The sequence below is a fragment of the Drosophila mojavensis genome, unplaced genomic scaffold (assembly GCF_018153725.1).
Source record: "Drosophila mojavensis isolate 15081-1352.22 unplaced genomic scaffold, ASM1815372v1 contig_19, whole genome shotgun sequence".
Lineage (NCBI taxonomy): Eukaryota > Metazoa > Arthropoda > Insecta > Diptera > Drosophilidae > Drosophila > Drosophila mojavensis.
The window spans coordinates 358473-380532 of record NW_025318726.1 but is presented as its reverse complement, the minus strand read 5'-3'; the positions used below and the strand labels follow the sequence as shown (position 1 = coordinate 380532).

Below are 22060 nucleotides of genomic sequence, written 5' to 3'. Positions count from 1 at the left end.
AATGTTACTCTCTGTATATATCATTTATAAAAATAATCCTAAAATTAATAAATTATTCATTTAAACAAATACATAATATAATTAACATAAATAATATTTAAGAAATGTATGTGTATGCGATAAATGAAATACATATATTATATATTCTCGTAATTTGTATTTTTCATTCTACTTTTTATATAAATTTATATAAATGTATATACTGTACATAATATAATAAATTTTCTTTTAGGTTTCAGCATGTGGTCGAATCGTAAAACCCAGCCTCTTCCAATTTGAGCTTATCCCAACGACCATTAGGGTGACTCATGCAAAAGTACCACAATTTCCGCCAGTGTTGTAGAATTTGTTTACGTCAACCCAACGTCTTGTAACTGTAATATAATCAAAATACGTCACACGGCCTCTGCAACCACTGCTTGCCAGCGAGAGCCAAGCGGCCCACACAAAAAGTCACCCGTGGCGCAGCACTCGCCGAGCAGCCCACACAAAAAACAGCGAATGGAGGAACTGCGCCTGCGCAGGATTAACGATTGGCAGCTGGACAACGAGTTGGCCCAAGGCACTTCAAAGGCAAAATAAATCGCAACTGCTGCGTAACTGCGTTTTACAATTTCTGCCGTAAAAACGTTGCAAAATATTTGTAAAAATATAAGGAAGTAAAGAAGGAGCTATACAAGTAAGAATATTATAATTATGAGTATTTTTAAATTCAAAGAAACAAAATTTCAAACGTAAATATATAAAAAACATTGAATCACTGAAAAAAAAAAAAAAAAGCCAACGACAAGCTGCTGCAGCTAAATTCTTAAAATTGAATTTAAATTAAAAGAGTGCTGACAAATATCTCAAATATTTAAAATAAGTCTTAATATCAATTGAGTGAATACATGAACATATAATATTCTAGTGAAACACAAGACTGAAAAGAATATTACTGAAATCGGAAAAAAATCTCTGAAGTAACGTGCGATGGCAGGGGTGGGCTGATGAATCATGCGAATTAGCATACACAAGTATGCGTGTGCAGGTTTCGTGTCTGTGCAATATCGTGTCTGCGTGTGTGTGTGAGTGTGTCTCAAGTAATGAAAAATAACAACAAGAGTGTGCGAAGAACGTGAACAATCTAGCTACAGCAGCAGCAGCTGGTAAAGAAGAATAAAGCAAAAGTTTTCAACTGATTTGTGGTAAAATCGATGTGTGAGGACAAACACTTCCTTTTGTTTTGAACTTTTCCTTGATGTTTCTATTTATACTATTCCATTTGCACTTCCTTTCATCTCGAGTACTCATTCCAACTAATTGCTATTCCATGCAGCTACGCGAAACTACGTGAACGCAGCGAAGAACCCAAGCGCAGCGCGGCTCAAGCCAAAAGGCATTTAAAATGGCTGACGAGTATATGCCAGATGTCAGCTTGATGGACACAAGTGAGTAACATATTGCAGCCAAAGCTAATGGCCCCACTTAACAAACATCATTAGCCAAACGGCGCAAAGTTGCAGCCGAAGTTTTTATCGAAGTTTTCTGTTTGCTGAAACTCAATGAAAGCCCCAACCACCATAGAGCTAAGTTCTTTCGATTACAACCATCAATTGAATAGAAGTTGTTTAATTATGTGCAGAAATGTTGTGCTCAGACTTAGGTCTCGGATTATACAATATACTTTTTTTTTTAATAATAATATTTTAAGTATTTTACTTTCCATTCACAATATTTTTTAAATTCAAAATAATTAAATAGATATAGAATATAGAAAGAAGTAAATTTACTTTTTACCAACTTAATCTAAATTATGAAAGAATAAATAAATAAATTAAAGTTAGGTTTATAATAGATACAAACTGATATATATTCCCGTTTTTAACTTGATGAAAAAATCAGTTTGTATTTTGAAGGATATGTCTCTAGATATGACTCACTTAGTTTTCCCAACAGCCCCCACGGGCTAGCTTATATGTAATAGGAAATATTATATAGTGCAGTGGGCCTATTCAGTTTATAGCAAATATTTCAATTTTTTTATGGGAATGCTCTGTATTTAACCAATTGCTCTTCTGCCTCCTCCTCTGCCGCAGTTGTGCCCGCCATACTGGGCCTCACCGCAGCCGCAGTGCTCTCGACTGTGGCTTGCATCTGTGCCCGGCAGATGCGCATACGGAACAAGAAGCAGAACCAGCACGATGCGTCGTTCCCGTTCCAGCCGACGCGCCGTCCGACCGCAGTTCGTTCGCCGAGTGGCCAGCCGCCGCACTATCTGAAGAAGTCGCCATCGCCCACTGGGGGCAAGCAAATGGGCCTGCTCTCGCCCATGCAGGATCAGTCGACGTCGCCGATAGCACCGCAGAACATGAAGTACGCCGAGGAGGACGAGGTGTCGCAGCAGGCGCAGCTGGCCCAACAGCAGCATCACTCTAACAAGCTGAATGTGGTCGACAATGCCAAGCACCACAATCAGCACCACTCGCCGGTGGAGACCATTGCCAATGGCAATGTGACCATCACCTTGGACGAGACACTAACCAATGGCAAGGAGCTGACCGTCACTGATCAGTACGGAAAGCTTGGCACCATTTACTTCAAGCTGCGCTACCTGGCTGAACGGAACGCTCTCATGGTCTCCATCATACGCTGCCGCGGGCTGCCCTGCAAGGGTGGTGCTGGCGGCACTGGCGATATACCCACTGGCATGAATGGACGCACCCAGGCAGCCACCGATCCGTATGTGAAGCTGCAGCTGCTGCCGGACAAGCAGCACAAGGTTAAGACTCGCGTGGTGCGCAACACCCGGAATCCGGTTTACGACGAGGACTTCACATTCTACGGCTTGAACATGAACGATCTGCAAAACATGAGCCTGCACTTTGTCATACTCAGCTTCGATCGGTACTCGCGCGACGATGTCATCGGCGAGGTAGTCTGCCCATTGTCCTCCATCGAGATCGGCGACATATCCAAAGAAGCGCTCTCCATCAGCAAGGAAATACAGCCACGCAGCCTGAAGATACGCGCCCAGGGACGTGGCGAGCTGCTCATCTCGCTCTGCTGGCAGCCGGCCGCCGGACGCCTGACCGTCGTCTTGTTGAAGGCCCGCAATTTGCCTCGCATGGATGTAACCGGCCTTGCTGATCCCTACGTCAAGATCTACTTGCTCTACAATGGCCAGCGCATAGCCAAGAAGAAGACCCATGTCAAGAAACGCACGCTCAGTCCGGTCTTTAATGAGAGCTTTGCTTTTGATATTCCAGCTGCAGAGGTGAGTACCCATTGGCATCTTTAATTATTCCTCTGGAGTTTTTTGTTATCTCTTATTTTAGATAGTTCTATAAGTTAAGAGAGGAAAAAGTTTCATATTATGGAAAGCAGCCTTACGGCAAGCTTATAAAAATGAATTTTCTTTTTCTTCTTATAATCTGAGTCCATTGAAAATGGAAGTCTAGGGTTTCATAGATTTGTAAAACGTATATTAGAGGTAGGAAATGTGAGGAGAACGAGAGCAAAAGCGAGATACTTGAAGCTTGAAATACTGGCACAAATAGGCGAAGCAATCTGATCATTTCCATATTATGGAATAAAAAAGATAATTTTCTTTCCTCTTTAAGGATGGCATATAAAAAATAGAAGTATTCAATTCAATGTGGTTGTATCCACTGATTTGTTATACTACTTAGGATTTTGGATTAGCCTCTCTGATTCGCCAATAAAGTCTTTCGAATACTAAAGAAATACACACTTACTTATTTCTGTCGTCATATCCTGGAAATGTAAATTATAAGTATTATTCAACAATGAAGAGCCCATAGTAATGCCCATAATACAGCCCAAGCGCAGACGCTGCACACACTGTATGGTTGTGTGTGTAAATATGTATGTGTGTGCATGTATTGTTTGCAATGTATTCACACAAGAGAAGCGGCGACTGATTAGAATATCCGCTTTTCAAAGGCTTTGGGATATTTCCTAGTCTCGACTGGAGCAATCTTACTTGTCTTAATATAAGTTCTTTTTGCTGAAATGAGTATTTATTTTAATATTATTAAGTCTCGATTCGAGCCCAGAGCAATCGCCTGCAGAATGCCTAATATCTTTTCCCCAAGTCTATTGTCTGTTACTTGACTATCTATTGTTGCACTAATCATAAACTTGATCAAAAAGTTATCCACTCCTTTATATGGGTATGCATTAAAATGAATCGTCTTTTAGGGCACTGGCGCCACATTGGAGGGCGTCTCACTGGAGCTGATGCTACTCGACTGGGATCGCGTGACCAAGAATGAGGTAAGCCCACATATTACTTTTTAATTGGCAGCTACCTAAAGACTCTCTCTCCCTCTCTCTCTCCCTCTCTGTCGCACACAGGTTATTGGACGCCTAGAGCTGGGTGGACCCAATTCGAGCAGCACCGCTTTGAACCACTGGAATGAAGTTTGCAATTCGCCACGTCGCCAAATTGCCGAATGGCACAAATTGAACGAGTGAAACGCTAGAGCTGTATCAATTTTTAGGGGCAGCGACCTGGCGCTGGCGCCGCCTACCCAACCACAAAACAACAACAACAACAACAACTTGCAAAAACAAAAAGAAAACAGACAAACAACATATACAAAATATTAAGTTTTTAAATTAAGTTCAAGATTTTACAATGTTTTCTTTCGACTTATGCTCAATGATTTTTATTTATTTTTTATGATAAACCAAAGTTTAAGCAAAAAGTAATATACCAGAAGAAAAAAAGAAAAAAAATGAGAAAAACTTAAGTATATTAAATGTATTAGAAAATGTTTAGTGTGTAACAACAATGCGTGTAAATGTAAGATAATTAATTAAAAACTTTACATACTCCTACATATATAATGAAAGATAAAACAGGTACCACTACGAATAGAAATAAAAACACTTCAATTTGTTGCTGTATAGAGATGATTTATCAAATTTACGACTCAAGCAAAATGCAAGTTCTATAAGAGAAGAAAATTCTTTTTAGCTTTCGCTTTTCATTTGCACATGGAAAAATCGTTTTACCTGAACAAATATTGTTTGTAGCCCATTCATTATAACTCTGCCCACCATAAATACTTTTGGTATTTGTTTAAAATGTATTTATATTGTATTTAAAATGTAATCTTTATATCTTAGGCATATGTTGATTTCTTCTTTATCACAAAGCAAAAATAAAACACACATATAGACAAAAAAAAAAAAAAAAATTATAATAATACCAATACTTGAATAGTTCTTAATAAAAAGAAACTTTTCACAATGTGTCCGAAGTGAGAAATCGCTTACTGCTTATCACTTATAAATATATAAATAAATTAACGAAAAATATAAATAATGCAAAAGAACTCGAAATGAAAAATGAAACTTGAAGGAACACGCAGCAAATTGCTTAGGCACCAAAAAGCTACAAAATCATACACAAAAAGAACGAAACAAGTCAAAACCCAAGAAACCAAACAACACAATAGAATAGTACTTATAAGAAATGTAGAAACCACAATTAACAACTAATTGTACGATGTAGAGTTACGAGATATCACATATGAAATACAATACATAGAATGGATAGCTCAAACTGAATCCAGAACCTAATAGGCATTACTTAAAGCTAACGCCACTCTATGATATATACAAGCATAACTAAGCAAAGCTTACGACGCAGAGTTGAATCCATTATTCAAATGATATTGCCAGCGGCTACTCCACCCGACATTTTGTAAAATGTAAAAGTGCGAGAAGGTAAAATCCAAAAATAAAAGAAAGCAAACAAAAATAAAAGTAGCGTACCCCCGAAGAGAATAAATCAATTTGAGTCCACAATCAAACTTCAATTCGTCTAGAGCGCATACAATAATTTAAAAAATAAAAACAGATTTTCATATACATAGATGTATAACTATATAAATACGTATAAATAAAGATACATACTTCATGCAAATAAATAATTAAATATATGTATATCTCCCTATATATATATATGAAAACTACATACATGCACATATATATATATAAAGTGAAGTGTGAAATTCTACATATGCATATGTAATAGGAATGTTAAGAAACATTGAATGGTTAATTTCAGTAATAAAAACGTATATAAAATGACAAAAAATCTGTATTTTTATTGAGCATTTAGCTATTTGTCTGTTTTTTTTTTTTTTTTTTAATATTCACCCTAAAAAATATATATTTGTATGTCTTCACTGATAAGGGTCTTCAGCCTGAGCTGTTCTCAGTTTAACTTAAGTGAAACGTGAATCTTCGGATAAGCGCTTGAATTGTATTTCTTAATTATCAACATTTTCGGTTTATTTAATCTTTCATTTGCAATCTTTAATCTTTCTTTGTGCATTTCGCTATTGTTTTAGCAGCAATAGCTGCGTATGTACAAGGTGAGTAATAAAACATATTGTTAGCCTCTTTTTTAGCTTCCTTCTCTCTAGTTTTTTTTTTTTTTTTTTTTTTTTTTTTTTTTACTTTTTCCTTAATATTAACTCACATTTTCTTATCTCCTGATTTGTGTACACAGTCTCAGCTGGGATAGGTGGTTGCACGTCGAATGAGTTTGAGTGTCCAAATGACACTTGTATTGACATGCCATTGCTCTGTGATGGCAAGAAGGATGGCCCAGACTCTACGGATGAGGTTTTCAGTGCCTGTTACAATGTTCTCTGCAGTGGCTTCCGCTGCAATTACGGCGGCTGCATAGATGCAAGTCTGAAGTGCAATAACATCAACGATTGTTGGGATAAGAGCGACGAAAATAAATTTTTGTGTGCGAATGAGACAACGATATTAGAATTACTGACGGATCTGAGTGGAAACTGCGCGTGAGTATGGGGCTCACTTGTGTTTTTATACCCTGAAGCCAGTTAAAGTGCCAAGGCAGGGTATAACAGCATATGTTTCAGGCCTAAGAGGATCCTTTGATCTGGTCGGCGAGCTGAGATGATTTAGTCCTGTTCGTCTGTGTGTCTGTATGTATGAACGCGTTGTTCTCAGAATCTATGAGATTTGGAGACTGAAACTGTTAAGTCTTTTATTTATTATTATTTTTTTTTTGCTGGTTGTACTTGTATTTTAAATTTAATTAAAAAAAAAAAAATAAAAAAAAAAAAAAAAAAAAAAAAAAAAAAAACAACATCGAATCCAAGACGTCGTTAATGCTTGAGTATCAACATTTATATTATTTTACAGTTTTGCTGTTTGCTATAGTATAGGAACCGCCTCTTTTATTATTTAAAAATTTAAATTTTTTTGCGAATTTGGGCAATGTGCAAAATTGTTTATATTTTCATTCTTAAAAAATATTTGAAATTGAATCTGTAGACAAAGAGATCATTTAAATTAATTTAATTAAATTAGCTAACCGGCGAAACAGGAAGATGGGATGCGGGTCGCCGAAGGGTTGTGAGTGCGACTTCTTAATATGGAAGGTTTTATTTCTGTTTATTTGTTCTTAACAAGCTTTTGGGTATATCGATTGGGGTCGGGTCAACTGGAGTTTTCTTACATGTTATTTTCTTGTTCCCTATAGCATCGATTATGCAATGCAATGTCTGAACTCCGATAGGTGCTTGCACTGGAGTAATGTGTGCGATGGCGTTGGCGATTGTAGAAATGGTGAGGATGAGGATAAGAATATTTGCGGAGTTAACCATTGTGCTAGTGGCTCGTTTTAATGCCAGAGTGGGACCTGCATAAGCAAATACCGCTTGTGCGATCATAATGTCGACTGTTTCGATGACAGTGACGAAATGCTCGCAATATGCAAACAAAGGATTAGCTCGAAGGCAGTTGAATGCTTCACCAAGAGCTGTGCCTTGGTGTCCAAGCAGGGCATGCGAGTGGCCGATTACAAGTTCGATGCCCAGGTGCCAGACCAAAGCATCGTGGAGGTCACTTGCGATGACGGATATAAGCTCTTAGGCTCCAATATCAACAGCTGCGATAACGGTACCTGGGAAAATAACTTGATCTCATGTGTTCGATACTGCGAGCCAAGCCCATATTCACGCAGCATCGCGTATTCCACAAAGTGCAGCGCGGTTGTCGACTGCGATGAAGGATCACTCACAGACACGGAAATGTTGGTATCCTGCTCGCCAGGCTACGAGTCCGACTCAGCTCGTAATCAAGTTGGTCGCCACGTCTGCAATGAGAATGGCGAGTGGGCTGTCCGGGCTGGCGAGGCGAATCCCATTTGTACGCCCATCTATGGAGTTAAGCCTGCACATTATCCCGATATTACGCCTTGAGCCTGTTTCGGCGCACCTCGCCCTTGGATGCAATCTATACTTTTCATTGTAATTACGGCCGACGCCTGTTTTTCGGAAGAGGCTGAAGCGAATTCTTGTCTTTTCGTCAAAGTTGCTGAGGGCGATCACACAATCGAATCTAGTGAGGACGAAGATCATGGCTATGCTCTGCATAACCTCATGGACATACATATCGTCACAAGGTGAGTACTTATAAAACCAAATTCCTAAACTATATATAAATATATTATTATATTAAATTTGTGAACTCTCATCTTCATTATAGCCGGCACTCTTATAAGGCAGCCTTAATACGTGTGATAGAACCTTTTATTTTTGGTGCTCGAGTACGACCCATTTTATTGTCTCCATATACTAATGACAGGATACCGTTGGAGCTCAAAGGTGACTTTGATGACAATCAGTTGGGAGACGGACAGACAGAATATGAGAACTCCAAGCACTATCTAACGTATGTTGTGGCCAGCCGATCGACTAAATATAGCGTACAACATTTTATCGCGACTTTCACTGAAAAAAAAGCGAGAAGAATCTTTGAACATTGAATTCACTTTATTATATTCTGATTTAAGAGCTAAAAATAAATGTGAATGTACATAAACTAAAACACACACACGTCCACTACTTGACAATTACATAAGTATTATATATATTTCGATATATATATATAAATTTAATTTTATTTACTTATATTCGGGTTTAAGTACTAAATTTCATGTTTTTATTTTCCATGTTCACGAAATAAACCATTGATGAAAGTTTTCTCCTGGCTTTCATTTGCTATGCTTATGTTTATTGATAGTATTTTTATTTTTTTATTTTTTTATTTTTCTCATATTATTTGCTTCTATTTTTTCATCATTATTAGTTGAATTCAGTTTCTGCTTTTTACATTGAGATTTTTTCGGAATTACATTCTAACTATTTTTTTATTTTTTCTTTTTCTTTTTATATTCTCTTGAATTAATTGTTTTTTTTTTTTTTGTAGCTGAACTTTTGCCTTGCAATACAATATTAATTAGTAATTAATTAATTACAGACATTTAGTATGAATTTTAGGACACATTTAGTTGAGTTCACTTAGTTAATACTTAGTTTTCATTAAAAACTTTAATTATCTGTATTTTTATTTGTATTCAAATGTTTTGCTCTCGATTTTTTTTTTTTTTTTTCTTCTTCATTTTGATCACCTCAGTCTTACCAAAAATATTTTAAATTTATTCAACAGCTTCTTTCTTCTTGCAGTTTTGAACATTAGAAATCGAGTTTTAGTTAGTATTTCATAGTTCTTAGGCTTAGTTCAAAATAGTTATATTTTTTTTTTATTTTTTTACTTTTATTTTTTATTTTTTGGCTATCGCATGGTTTCCTTTATATGTAGTTTGTAAACACATGCAAATTTTAATGCTCAACTTTGTATTTTTCTTTTCTCATGTTTTCATTTTTTAAATTTTATTTAAAATTTTTTTTGAAAAGTTTCTTGGAGAAACTTTCGTACTCAATGCGTTACATAATAGATTAGTTAGGTCTCAGCTGCTGTAGCCTTAGTAGTTGCATATGTACATAACTCTTAAGGATTTTAGATTACATTTAGCTTTGATTTCAACGCTGCCATTTGATTTTTAGATATAACTGCGAGATCTGTTTTGCGCACAGGATTAAACTAAATCTTACAAAAGAATCGTTAATATATCCACACGTGTGTCTCACACGAGCTGTGGACTTGGAAGGTGGAAAGCGAAGGCCTTGCAATAATAATTATTAGAAATAGCTGAAAAGTAGCATTAAGGCTAAGAAAAACCGATTGCAATTATTAATCATGCTGGGTTCTGCCTCATACATTGCTGATCCTCATTCAACATATGGATACCAGATAGTAAGATATGATATTTGGATAAAATGCAGGCTAAGCTGTCAAATTGGTGTTGCCATATGTATTCATTTTAGCCGGGTGGCAGTACCATCCTTTCTTTCCAATGTTGTCATGGGCTTACCAGGTCATATTATAAAAGAAATTAAAGGAACGATTCTTGGGATCTGCTCAAATAAAAATGTATTGTATATTGAAATTTTAATAGAATGTTAAGAAGTGCATTCAGTGAAGTAAAGAGAGAAAATTCGGAAAATACATAATCTAGTTGGGGGCTCCAAGTGCGAATTAAGCTTAAGCATGAATTTGGACGGTGTTGGTAAATTAGAATAATTAATACGTATAGTTGGCAATTTACAGGTTTGTTTATCGATAACTTAAGATAGGTTACTGTTTGTCTGTATGTGTGTGTGATGATGTAACCTAAGTAATTTTAGCGGTACGCACTAGGAGAGACTAACTACGAATTAATACTGTACAGGATACGCGACACTCCTACTAAGAACTAATTAAACGGGCCTCAGCTCGTATTGCATACAAATCGGCGGTCAACACAATATGATGTCTAAATACGTATATATGTATATATACGCATGTATCGGTTATGTAACTTAAGAAGACGGGGCGTGGCCAACTTAAAAGTACGACGTTAGCTATCCCTTGTCCTTGCCGGGGCCGACGCTTACGCCTAGCAGATGCTCGCCGGCCATCAAGCCCGCCGGCTGATGCGCATAGTTGCGGATCTGATGCAGCGAGATCAGCTGGTTGGGAAACGCATTGGCATTGTTCTGGTTGACGTTCTTGTTGGGAAAACTGATGGCATCGTAGAGATAGGGACGCTGCGCCATCGGATGGTGGCTCAGCGAATTCAAGTGCGGCGGCATCGAGTTGATCGGCGTAAAGGCCGAGTTGCTGCTGGTCTTCGTTATAGATGCCGCATCATACGGCCCCACGGTGCTGGGCGTGGCTGCTGTCGATTGAAAACAATAATATTGACTCGTCTGCCTAGGCAATGATTATATTAGTGTCTATGATTACCTATATCCTCGCGCCCCGGATCGGGCATGATGCGATGGTGCGACTGCAACTGCTCCGGCGCATGGCCATTGCTTTGGTTGCTGTTGGCCGCTGTGGGTTGGGCGTAGTGCGCCTCCATGCTGTGCTGGGGCGGTGGCTGCTGCTGCTGTTGCTGTGGGTGGTGGTGCTGCGGTTGTTGCTGCTGCTGTGGTGGGCCGTGTTGCTGCGGCGGAACGCCGAGCTGCGTGTGATGCAGATGCGGCTGTTGTTGCTGCTGTTGCTGTTGTTGCTGCTGCTGCTGTTGCTGCTGCTGTTGTTGCTGCTGCTGTTGTTGCTGTTGTTGCTGCTGCTGCTGCTGTTGCTGTTGCTGGTGCATCACCTCCATGGCATTGGCCGCTGCTGCAGAGTCCGGACTCACCTTGGGCCAGTAACTGTTCTCGCTGGGCGCTATCGAAACCGGCGGCAGAACCAGATTATTGCGCTGATGCTGCTGCTGTTGTTGCTGCTGCTGCTGCTGTTGCTGCTGCTGTGCGTTGCTGCCTGCTGCAGTGGGTGTGGCAGCGGCCGCAGCGGCGGCTGCAGCGGCCACGGCTGCTGCACTGCCGGGCACAATGGGCGGCCGCTTGTCCGTGCGCTCCGCATGCTTCTGCATGTGCTTGGTCAGGTATGTCTCCTGGGTGTAGGACTTGCCGCAGTACTGGCAGATGTGCGTCTTCAGATGCTTGGACTCCTTGTGCTTGGGTATGTGCTCCAGCAGCGATGGCTCGTCCGAGAAGCACTTGTAGCACGAGTTGCACTTGAACGGCTTGTCCGTCTGATGGCAGCGCGAGTGCGACTGCAGATTCGACAGCTGGGAGAAGGCCTTCTGGCAGCCGGGATGCCGGCACTTGTACGGCTTGTCGCCCGTGTGGGTGCGTATGTGCTGCTGCAGGTGCGACAGTTGCGTGAACTTGCGCTGGCATATCTCGCAGCGGTATGGCTTAATGCCCAGATGAATGCGGGTATGCTGCGACAGATACGACGAGTTGGCGAATGCCTTCGAGCACTGCGTGCACTTGTAGGGCTTCGCCTCTCGCATGTGGATCTGCGTGTGCAGCTGCAGGTCCGCCTTCGAGCTGAAGATCTGCAATAGACGGAAGAGGATTTTTGTGAGACCGAATCAGAGCTGTCAAGGATCGGCTACAAGCTTTTACAGTTTGACATTGCACGGAATCGAGTAATCGAGGGCATGGGAAAATCTTAGTCTAAGTTGCTTTTCTGGTCTGCATCGAACATTTTGTTTTTGCGAAAAGCATTATTAAGTAAGGATGGTCAAGCTGTAGGTGAAGAAATCTGTGCACATCTTTGGAGTTCAAGCTTTGGAGTTCCAACTGTAAATCTGATATAGCTACGCTGGCTGCGAAAGAAGTATATATATATTGCAAATCCCAAGTCAGGCAATTTAGTTGTTTACGTTTTACAAAATAAAATGTATAATACTCGCACAGTGTAGTCCCGATAATTACAAGGAATCAGAATCTCGTATGAGCTACATCGTTTTTGATTTGTCGTTATTTTTAACTTATTAGGAATAAATCGACATGAGTGTAATGTACAAGTTTTCAAAATTGAGTTGATCCCTCGCTAACTTTGGGCTCAGCAACAGGCGCTACGTTTAACATCGTGATTTAAGAACAAAAATTGACCTATTTTGTATGAAATTTAAATAGTTTGGTTATTCAACAGTATCCCAGGTGTCCAGCTATCAAGTCAAAGCAGAATAAACTGAAAAGGAGCTATCCACATGGTTCTCCCTCACAGATTCTCCTTATAACGTTTAATTATATTATTGTAAATGTTGTAAATGACTATTATTTTCGATATATGTTCGGATCAATTATTTAATACTCTAAAGGTAGCAGAACATTAATAAAATATATCAGCTTTTATTGAAAATAAAAGCAAAATGAATTCAAATAATTTCAACTTGTCCAAATGAGAAATATCACGTCCTTCACCTTGGTGTCCTTCACATCGTGTGTCATATGATGCGGCGAACTGGTGGAGGATGAGATGCCGTTGGCATTGCTGTTGCCGTTGCCAGCGCTGGCGGCGACAGTGCTTGGATTTGGATTCGAGCTGCCATTGGGATTGGCGTTCGGATTGCGCTCGTTGATCGTTGCGTTCTGCATGCGAATGCCTCCGTTGTCCACGCTGTTGCTGGTGACCACGATGTGCTGGTTGGGATTGGGATAGATGCGAGACTTGCGTCCACGCGTGGAGCCAGTGGGCGTGGCTGTGGTGCCGCCGCTGGCGCCCACATTGCTGCCGCTGCTGCTGCTCACGACGGCGTCGTTGACGAGCTTCGAGCTGTTGCTGTTGCCATCGACTATGGCCAGAGCGGAGCCGCTCTCCAGGCTCGGCTTGGGCTGATGCAGCGCCTCTCCTCCGCCGCCGCTCAGATGGTACTGATGCTGTTGCTGCTGTGGCTGCTGCGGCAGCTGCGGCTGTTGCTGTTGCTGTGGCTGTGGCTGCGGCTGCTGGTTATAGCTGAGCACCGAGCCGCGCAGATCGGGCGTATTGGAGAAGACGCTGAGCGGCCCGAGTGCCACGCGCTCATTCAAGCTGTTGCGCAGATGATCTATGGAGCGGTGCACAGCGTGGGAGTAGTCGCCGCCAGCGGGCGGAATCTCCCCAATCAGCGGCGAATTGTGATGGTAGTCGAGGCCGCCGCCAATTGGACGATACTCAATTAAACGGCCCTCCATTTAGTCGATATTTTGTTTATTATTTAAAGTGTCCTTAATAGTATAATTTTAATTAATATTATTATGATTTCACAAGTAGTCTTCAAACTAAGTTATCAGCACTTATTTTATATCTGCGAAATGTGTAGCACGCATTAATATATATTATTATTTTATTATTGTTAACACTTTTTTGCTTAGGTCATTTTTTTTTTTTTTGGTATTTTATAATTAATTTTTTCATATATTGTTAGAATTTTTCGTTTTATTTTTGTATTGTGATTATTTGCTAAAATAATATCAAACACTATTATTTTTTATGTGCACAGCTTCCACTTTGTTAATTCTTTGATATTTAGATTAATTTATTTTTCACTTTTAATTATTATTATTTTTTTTTACTGATTATCAAATTTATTTTTTCAAATATTCAAACTCGGTTGGCATTCAGCCAATGTATTTTATTTTATATTTTTTTTTTACGATTTATGATTTAGTTTAGAACATTTGACAAAGAATATGTTTTCAACTGCGCGATTTTGTTTTGTTAATTATTTAACATTTTCATATCGTATTTACCCACTTTCCTCCAAGTTTATAAGTGTTATAGGATTGTGTTTTGGAAAATATTCTTTTAAGTCATTAACACATTTTCAAATTTTGATTGCCTATCTACAAGAAAAGTTATTCAACAATCGAATTCCCATAACATACCCCAATTGTAGTCTAAGCGCCGTTGCTTCGCAGTTAACAGAGCGCTTATGTGTACGTACGTATATGCGTGTGTGAGTGTTTGCTATATGTTGTATGCAGAATAGAAGCGAGGAATTATTGCAATACAAAAAAAGCGTATCACTAAAATATGTATTCAAATTACATTGAATTTAAATAATCGGCGCAGTGGCTACACAAATATAAAGAATTGGCATAATATACATAATATATATGGAAATCATATAAATCTTAAAGAGAACTATCCAAATTATACGAATTTTAATATTGTACTCCGAAATATTTCAAAGTGAAAATGATGAAAAGGGTATTTCCTTAAAATTAAACAGGAATATTGTAAAAGACGAAAGCAGATAAATCTTAAAGACAAATATCAAAATTATAAAAATTTGAATATTCTACTCTAAAATAATATAAGAATAATATAAGAAGTAATTAACTGAAAATCCCTTAAGATGAAATTGAATTATTCTCCAAGAGGAATTTGAGGTTCAGCATATGTAGGCCCAGGGAAAGTATTTTATAGTAATATTTGCTATTTATACTTATATTATAAGCCTCTATTATTTATATATTGTAAACTTCATTTAATAAGAGACAACGGCTATCAATTTGCCCTTCTGCCTGCCTCGTGTCATGCATTTGTTTACTTTAAGGAATCAAAGGTGTCGCCTGTTGCCTGTTGCACGTCTTTTTTCTGGCCTCGTTTTTTGTGAGCAATTTCTTTGTTGTTTTCTTTTTGTCTGGTGACACTTTTCAAAAATTCAAAATCTGCGAGACGCGACCGCAAAAACGTTTTAGTCTCGACTCGCTGCGCCCCTCGCAGTCGCAGTCGCAGCAATCGCATTGAATTTAACTTGCCTTTGCGTCATTTTGTAATTCTTCCTTTTTTGTTTGTTGTTGTTTGTCCTAAATCTAACGGCGTTTTCTGCTCCTTTTTTTTATTTTGCATTTTCAATTGCTTCGTTTGCGCCATTTTCTTTTTTTTTTTTTTTTTTTTGCAAGCGTTTCTTCTGACGCGGAAATATTTTTTCGCCACGCATTTGACTTTTCAGATTTTATGCAGCGCACGCCCTCAACTCTGGCCTCCCCCGTTTTCCACTCTGCGGCTAGCTTTTTTCAATTTGACTATTTTCCATTTCCCATTTTGCTTGCTCGTTTTTGCGGTGCTTCGATTAGATTTTTTCCCCTATATAAAATCGGCGCTCTCTTGCCGACAGTGTCTGTGATTTTATAGAGCATTGCATATTTTTTCTATTTCGCATTTTCTATTTGCTTTTCGCTATTTGTTGTGGCAGCAGCCAGCAGCCAGTGAAGCGCAGACAAGCAGCAGACATCCAGCGTATATGTCAGGTGAAAGTCGTCGCTGTTTTTATTTGCTATTTGCTATTTGCATTGGTGTATTCTATTTTCTATTTTGTTGTCTCGTGTGATTTGTTTCTATTTCTAAACGCTGCGAATAATTCATTCATTTGTTGCATATTCCAGCATATATTTTTTGCTCATGGCTTTTGATTTTTGATATAGATATACATATATGTTTATATATATATATAGAAGTGTATGCAGCCGAGTGGTCTCTGACTGCTCGCGGCTTTATTTTGTTTATTTTACGTTTAGATGCAATTGCCAGTTCGTTTGTCATTCACGACATTGACCTTGAGCGAGATTTTTGTGGGTTAGCATTTCTATTTACCGGCTTTGTTTATTTTCGACTAGTTTGGGCAATATTTTTGGGAATAACTTTTAGTTTTATTTATTTATATTTTAGTCTGCACATTGTCTATTTTTTTTTTCTTTATTTTTATTACTCTTGCTCTCAAAATCTAGCAGATTTTTCATTAGTTTCAAGGATTCATGCTTTTCATAGTCTAGCTATATATAAATTAGAATCCGCCTATAACGACTCCGCTTCTAGCGTTCGTACGATTATCTTGATGAAAATTCTGATCCACAGACAAAGTTTTATGAGCAAACTTTACGGTTATAGAGTCCTCTGGCTGTAGCAAAGGCCCCTTGAGCGTCGTTATAACCGTATAATACTGTAACTATAAGTAACTGCAGACTTTAATAGGTCTTAGCTGTAGGCTATATACATCTCTCAATTGTCAAAGTCTGATCAATAAAATTACACAATTTCATTTAAAGTGCAAGAAAAACTATGCTTGCTCTCTAAATAAATGACAAAAGTTCATTTTAGATAATTCAACAAAGTTTCCAAATATTTCTAAAATTATTAAGTCATTGAAGGAATTCTAAGCACAAAATTTTACCATTATATTTAAAACTAATTTAGATGTTTTGCGGAAAATTCAAATTGAAAACTCAGCTCATACCTCGAAAGACTAGCCTCTCACGCAAACAGCCTGCCTAGGCAACAAGCGCACATGAACTGGGAGAAGACTTAGACCCCCTTTACTGAACCGAGTCAAGACTAAAAATATATCACATATCCCCTTAATATTTAGCTTTGATAACTAGAATCTTTAAATCTTTCTTCTGAATGTATGCAATGTCCTTTTGTCATTGACTTGAAAATTATATAAAATTAGTTTCCCTTGAGATTTTTTATCTAAAAGGTAGACAAAACCCAAGTGTTCAAGTATTTAATGACAAAACTCAAGTCAAATCTTAATGAGTTACTTGAGTTACCTGATATTTCAGATAATTACCAAATTTTTAAGTAGAAAAACATTCGAATTGTTATTTTTCCAGTTTTTCATGAATAGCATAAATGCTTTCCTTGTCTCGTTTGATTTAATGCAAATGGAGCACAAAAATTGTCAACGACCTGAAATCACGTTTTGCACTTGTGCTGATAAGCCCCAGAATGAAGGGGCAAAGGTTTTGCACATATGTATTCAACTGCATATAATTTTTCTGATTTTTATTTGTTAGCTAAATAATTATTTGTGTACAAATAACGGAATGCGTTTCACGGCTATCCGAGTGTTATGTAAAGAGTGGGCCCTACACTAGAATGTGAGTTATATACATATATATTTATGTAGTAGTATATGGATTTATCTGCCTATGTGCTGCATATAATGTAAGCCCAGTCCTAAAATAGAATTAACAAAGAAGCAGAAAAATGCGAAAAAATACAACAAATAATCTGTTAAAATAGGGGAATGTTTGTATGTAATTATGCGAGTGTGTGTGTGTGTCGGTTTGTTTCTGTAACTGTGTGTGTGTGTGTGCGTGTTTGTTGTGTGGGCTGAAGTTCGGGTTAATGCATAGTTCGAGCTTTTAACTAATTAACATTTAGCGGTTTGCCCTGCCTCATGACTCAAACTTTGTTTTCTTTTTTTTTTTTTTTTTTTAATAATTAATATAATTGAAAATTGTGTAAAATTAAAAACAAAAAAAAAATGTGTTAATGGCGACGCGGGGAAGGGGCCTATAGCTCGTCCGCTCTTTTATTATTCATAACTTTTTCCTATTGTTGTTGGCTGATTAATGCATTTTTCACACCACTTTTTAGCTTGTTTTATTAAATTGTAGAAAATCACATAAATGTTTGCGTATCAGGCTACATTTTTTTTTTTTTTTTTTTTTTGTTAAGTTTTTTTTTATATTTGTCAGTTAATGAAAAATGCATTTCTCGGTGTCATACGATCCGCACAGTTGGGTTTTTTCTTCAATATTATTATTATTATTTTTTATTCATTTGATATTTAATTTCACATTTGCTGTGGATACTTTTTATATTTTATTAATTTTTTTTTTTAGATTGTGTTCACGTTTGCTTGCACTAATCATTAATTTATTTCACAGCATTTTAAATATGCAATTAATTTTTGCACTGCTTGTTAATTACAAATAATATGTTTTTGCTTTTATTATCACTATTAGAATTATTCGGCCCGTGGACGTTGTGAACGCTGCAATTGCCATTGATTAACTGATCGATGGCCGAGTTCAGTTGATGGCCAAAAAGGGCTCCACACGAGTACCGTGTGTGCGTCTGTGTGTGTGCGTGTGTGTAGGGGCGTGGCACAGCTGTGAACTGGCAGCTGCGTCTCATTAACGGACTACGCAGCGATTTGTGTGGCGCTTGCTTTGCATCTTCTCAGCATATTGAATTCCCAAACCTGGATCATGCGTGCCTCAGGCTCAGGCTCAGGCTCAGACTCAGACTCAAGCCCAGACTCTGCCTGAGGCTGTGTCTCATATATTCAAATGGAGCACAAGGTGTTTGAGCTGCCCAATTTCTTTCAGCTCGAATGATTTCTTTGATCAAGCTCACAGTTGCAAAGACCCAGGCGAGCAGCACCAGATCGAGTTCATGTGAAGTCAGCTCGAAAAATATATGCCTGAGGTAATCGAGCCTGGGATTATGTGAGCAATGTGTGCAGAGCATGATATAAGGGTCTAGTTATAACGGCTTAAAGTGCAATATTTTCTAAAAAGCTGCAAAGTGAGTTCGGTTTTAAGTAGACTACGTTTAGGTGTCTCTTCCTTCATATATAAATATAAAAGAGCCTAAACACCTGTTTCAGTTCAGATCTTGAGTCATGAATTATTATTAGACTGATCTATGCTCGAAGTATTATTATTGTGTGTGGAGTTCGTAGGGAAAAAGAATTAGTTTCTGATTAGTAAATTAGCACTTCATTTGTGACAAATATCAAAATGTAGGTGGAAGTACTAAAAAACTAGACTTGTCAGAGTTTTACATATATTAACTAGTTCATGCCCACGGAAATCCTTCAAATATGTTGGCCTGCTGAATTTGTTTAATGCATTTTTTTAAACAATATTTATAAGCAAATATACTCATCAAATTTTCACATAGATGTATTAGGATAATTATCAAAGTTATTTCTAAAGTTATTCCCAAATATTACATGAATTTTATTCAAGCGAGTCTATTAGTTTCATCAAACTAATTTGGATTAATGTTTTGTATATTAATGTTCAAAATATGGAAAACGCCAAGAGAGAATCTAAAAACCATATTATATATACCATATACCCATTTCCCATTTTCAATGGGTTCAGGGTATAAAAAGAAGAAGAAAGAAGAGAAGATAAGAGCACCTCTGCCTTCATAGCTCTTTTGGGCCTTTCTACTTATTGAATTATGATTTATTATTTGTAAATACAGTTGAGTCGCGTTAATTCGAAATGGAGGAAGATGAGTTGTTTTTTTTTTTTTTCGATTTACACAGAATTTGAAATTATAGAGAACGAATTTTTTTTTAAACGGTATAAATTTTTTTTCGATTTATCGCGAAATAAATGTATTATAAATATATTTCTTATATTATATATACACATTACTGTAAGTATATATAAATATATAAATATAAAATATATAAACTTAATAAGGCTTTCTCAATGTTCAAAAGTTGGAATCTTGAACTAGTTATAATTGAATGGTTTGGGTTGCTATTTCAAAAGCTGACTATTGGTTCACATTCACCTGTCACTAGTTTAGAATATTATGAATACAAATTATAATTTACAAATTTATATGCATCCAAAAGTATTCCAAAATGGAAGTGGAGTTAAGAGAAAGGTTGTCTAGTTAAATTTTTTAAAATAAATCCAAATGTGGATCACAATTGCTTTCCATTATCATAAAATCTTTAAGACAGTATTACATTAGGTAAATATTTCATAAATCAGTTCTACTACTTTAACTATAAATGTCGCCAGAGTCTACGAAGTATTCCCATATTTTAACAAGTGCTCGACGACTGCTTCTGTACCGTCGGAGATTTTGTTATGTTTTGTCGAGTGAAAGGCGGAAGCTGAAGGATAATTGTGACCTTGATATTGAACACAAGTAACAGCTGATATGCACCCACGCCCACACCCACATACACACACACACAGAGTCACGAAGTACGTAAAGAACATTTATTATTTATATGCACACACACACACACATTCACATCCACGAGCACACACACACACACACAGCATACATTCACAGGCGGCAAGTGTGTACGTGTGGCAAGGAAAACAAAAGCCAGCTGCTGTTGTGTTTGCTTCGCTTTCTTCTTAGCGGCAAAGCACGTGACGGCCAGCCATGCGGCATTAGACGCTCGCGTGTCTTAAAGATACACCAACACAGACACACGCGTACGTTGTTTGTGTGCTGCAGCAATAAATAAACACAAAGCGCGCAATTGAATCGAAAGGCAGCAGCCAGAAAAAGTCTAAAGCGCGCACCGGAAACGGAAACCGAAACCGAGTCAAGTGCGAGTTCGAGTTTTAGTTTGTTTCCTTTTTGTTTTTTTTTTTTTTTTTATATTTTTTTTTCGTTACGCTGTTTCTTCTAGCTGCTGTTGTTATTGGGATTGGTACTTTTTATAAGCCTTGTCGCGACGACAACAACAAAGACGACACGGACGACGTCAGCCGAAGACGCTGCGAGTTGTTTGTTGTTGCTGCTGCTTTTGCTGTTGCTGTCGCTGCTGCTGCTGCTGTTGTAGTTACTTTTATTGGCGGCGTCTCAAGGAACATGTTGCGCACACATAAAAACACACAGCTGAACTGAAAGACGCGCGCTTTGGCCCTGTAGAGCAGCGAGCGTCGAGCGTCGAACGTCGAGAGTCGAGATTCGTTTCGTTTTGGAGCAGCAACGCGTACCGAACCGAGAGCACGATCCGTCACCAATGTAAAAACTCAACTAAAGCGATGATGAAAAAATCTGAAACAATATATTTTTCGGGGGGTCGCACACACACACACACACACACACACAGAGAGAGATGCAAAGCAACGCAGCATCGACAGGCACGAGCTGGCTGCCAGACAGACAAAACGCGCACTAACACAGACGCAGCGGCTCTTCAAAACGCAGCAGCAGCAGCATAATGTAGTTGTATGCGTGTGTGTGTATGTGTGTGGGTGGCGGCTTACTAAAGGCCGCCGCCGGCCGACACAGCAGCAACAACAACAACAACTACACACAGCAAAGGGGCAAGCGCCAACACACACACACAGACACATACTTCGCAAAATAAAAATAAAAAAAGCAGCAGCAGCAACAACAACAACCAACTAAACGGGCAAAAAAATGCCACGCACACACACTCACTTAGTCACACACACACACATAGACACACAGACACAGACACTCGGCGAAAGGCAAAAAAAAAGTTTTGGTTGCATAGGCGGCGTCGCTGCCGGCGCTATTCAAATGCTGCGCTGTTCGCGGCGGCAGCGCTGCCCGCGTCGCAGCCACCTGACAGAGCAGCGCCAAAACAACGATAACAACAACAACAACAACAGCAAGCACTTGCCGTCAACATTGACCCAAACTCAATTTGGTGTGGGGCAAGTTTGGAGCCAACCGATGGGCTCTAAAAAACTCGCAAAATAAAAAAGAGGAAGTATTGTGTGTATGTTTGTGTGTGTGTGAGTAAAAAATTTAAAAAAGGGGAAGTTTTGCCCACGCACACAAACACACACGCTCGCAT

At 38.4% G+C, this 22060-nt stretch overlaps 3 protein-coding genes across 9 annotated transcripts in view; 2 read left to right on the top strand and 1 right to left on the bottom strand.

Moving 5' to 3' along the window:
• Positions 1-554: 554 nt before the first annotated feature.
• Positions 555-5907, top strand: LOC6572586 (synaptotagmin-4). Its single transcript, XM_001998657.4, has 5 exons — positions 555-679; positions 1319-1430; positions 2079-3256; positions 4204-4278; positions 4360-5907. The coding sequence occupies exons 2-5, from the start codon at positions 1388-1390 to the stop codon at positions 4477-4479; spliced, it is 1416 nt and encodes a 471-aa protein (XP_001998693.1). The 5' UTR covers positions 555-679; positions 1319-1387; the 3' UTR covers positions 4480-5907.
• A 1770-nt stretch (positions 5908-7677) lies between these two features.
• Positions 7678-8927, top strand: LOC116803680 (sushi repeat-containing protein SRPX2-like). The gene is made up of 2 exons (XM_032727885.2): positions 7678-8461; positions 8545-8927. Exon 1 carries the CDS (start codon positions 7758-7760, stop codon positions 8256-8258), a length of 501 nt encoding a protein of 166 aa, XP_032583776.1. The 5' UTR covers positions 7678-7757; the 3' UTR covers positions 8259-8461; positions 8545-8927.
• A 39-nt stretch (positions 8928-8966) lies between these two features.
• LOC6572591 (zinc finger protein rotund) overlaps positions 8967-22060 on the bottom strand; it is a 53095-nt gene continuing 40001 nt past the window's right edge. For 4 of the 7 annotated variants that reach the window (XM_044007621.1, XM_044007622.1, XM_044007620.1 and 1 more), the window contains 2 exons: positions 11188-12289; positions 8967-11119 (listed from right to left, as the gene is read on the bottom strand). In XM_044007621.1, the coding sequence (XP_043863556.1) occupies positions 10803-11119; positions 11188-12289 (1419 nt within the window). In that variant the 3' untranslated portion in view covers positions 8967-10802. Of the gene's footprint in view, positions 11120-11187; positions 12290-13163; positions 14027-20942; positions 21283-22060 lie in introns of those variants that run through there. The other 3 variants (XM_044007625.1, XM_044007626.1, XM_044007623.1) reach the window with 3 other exon arrangements.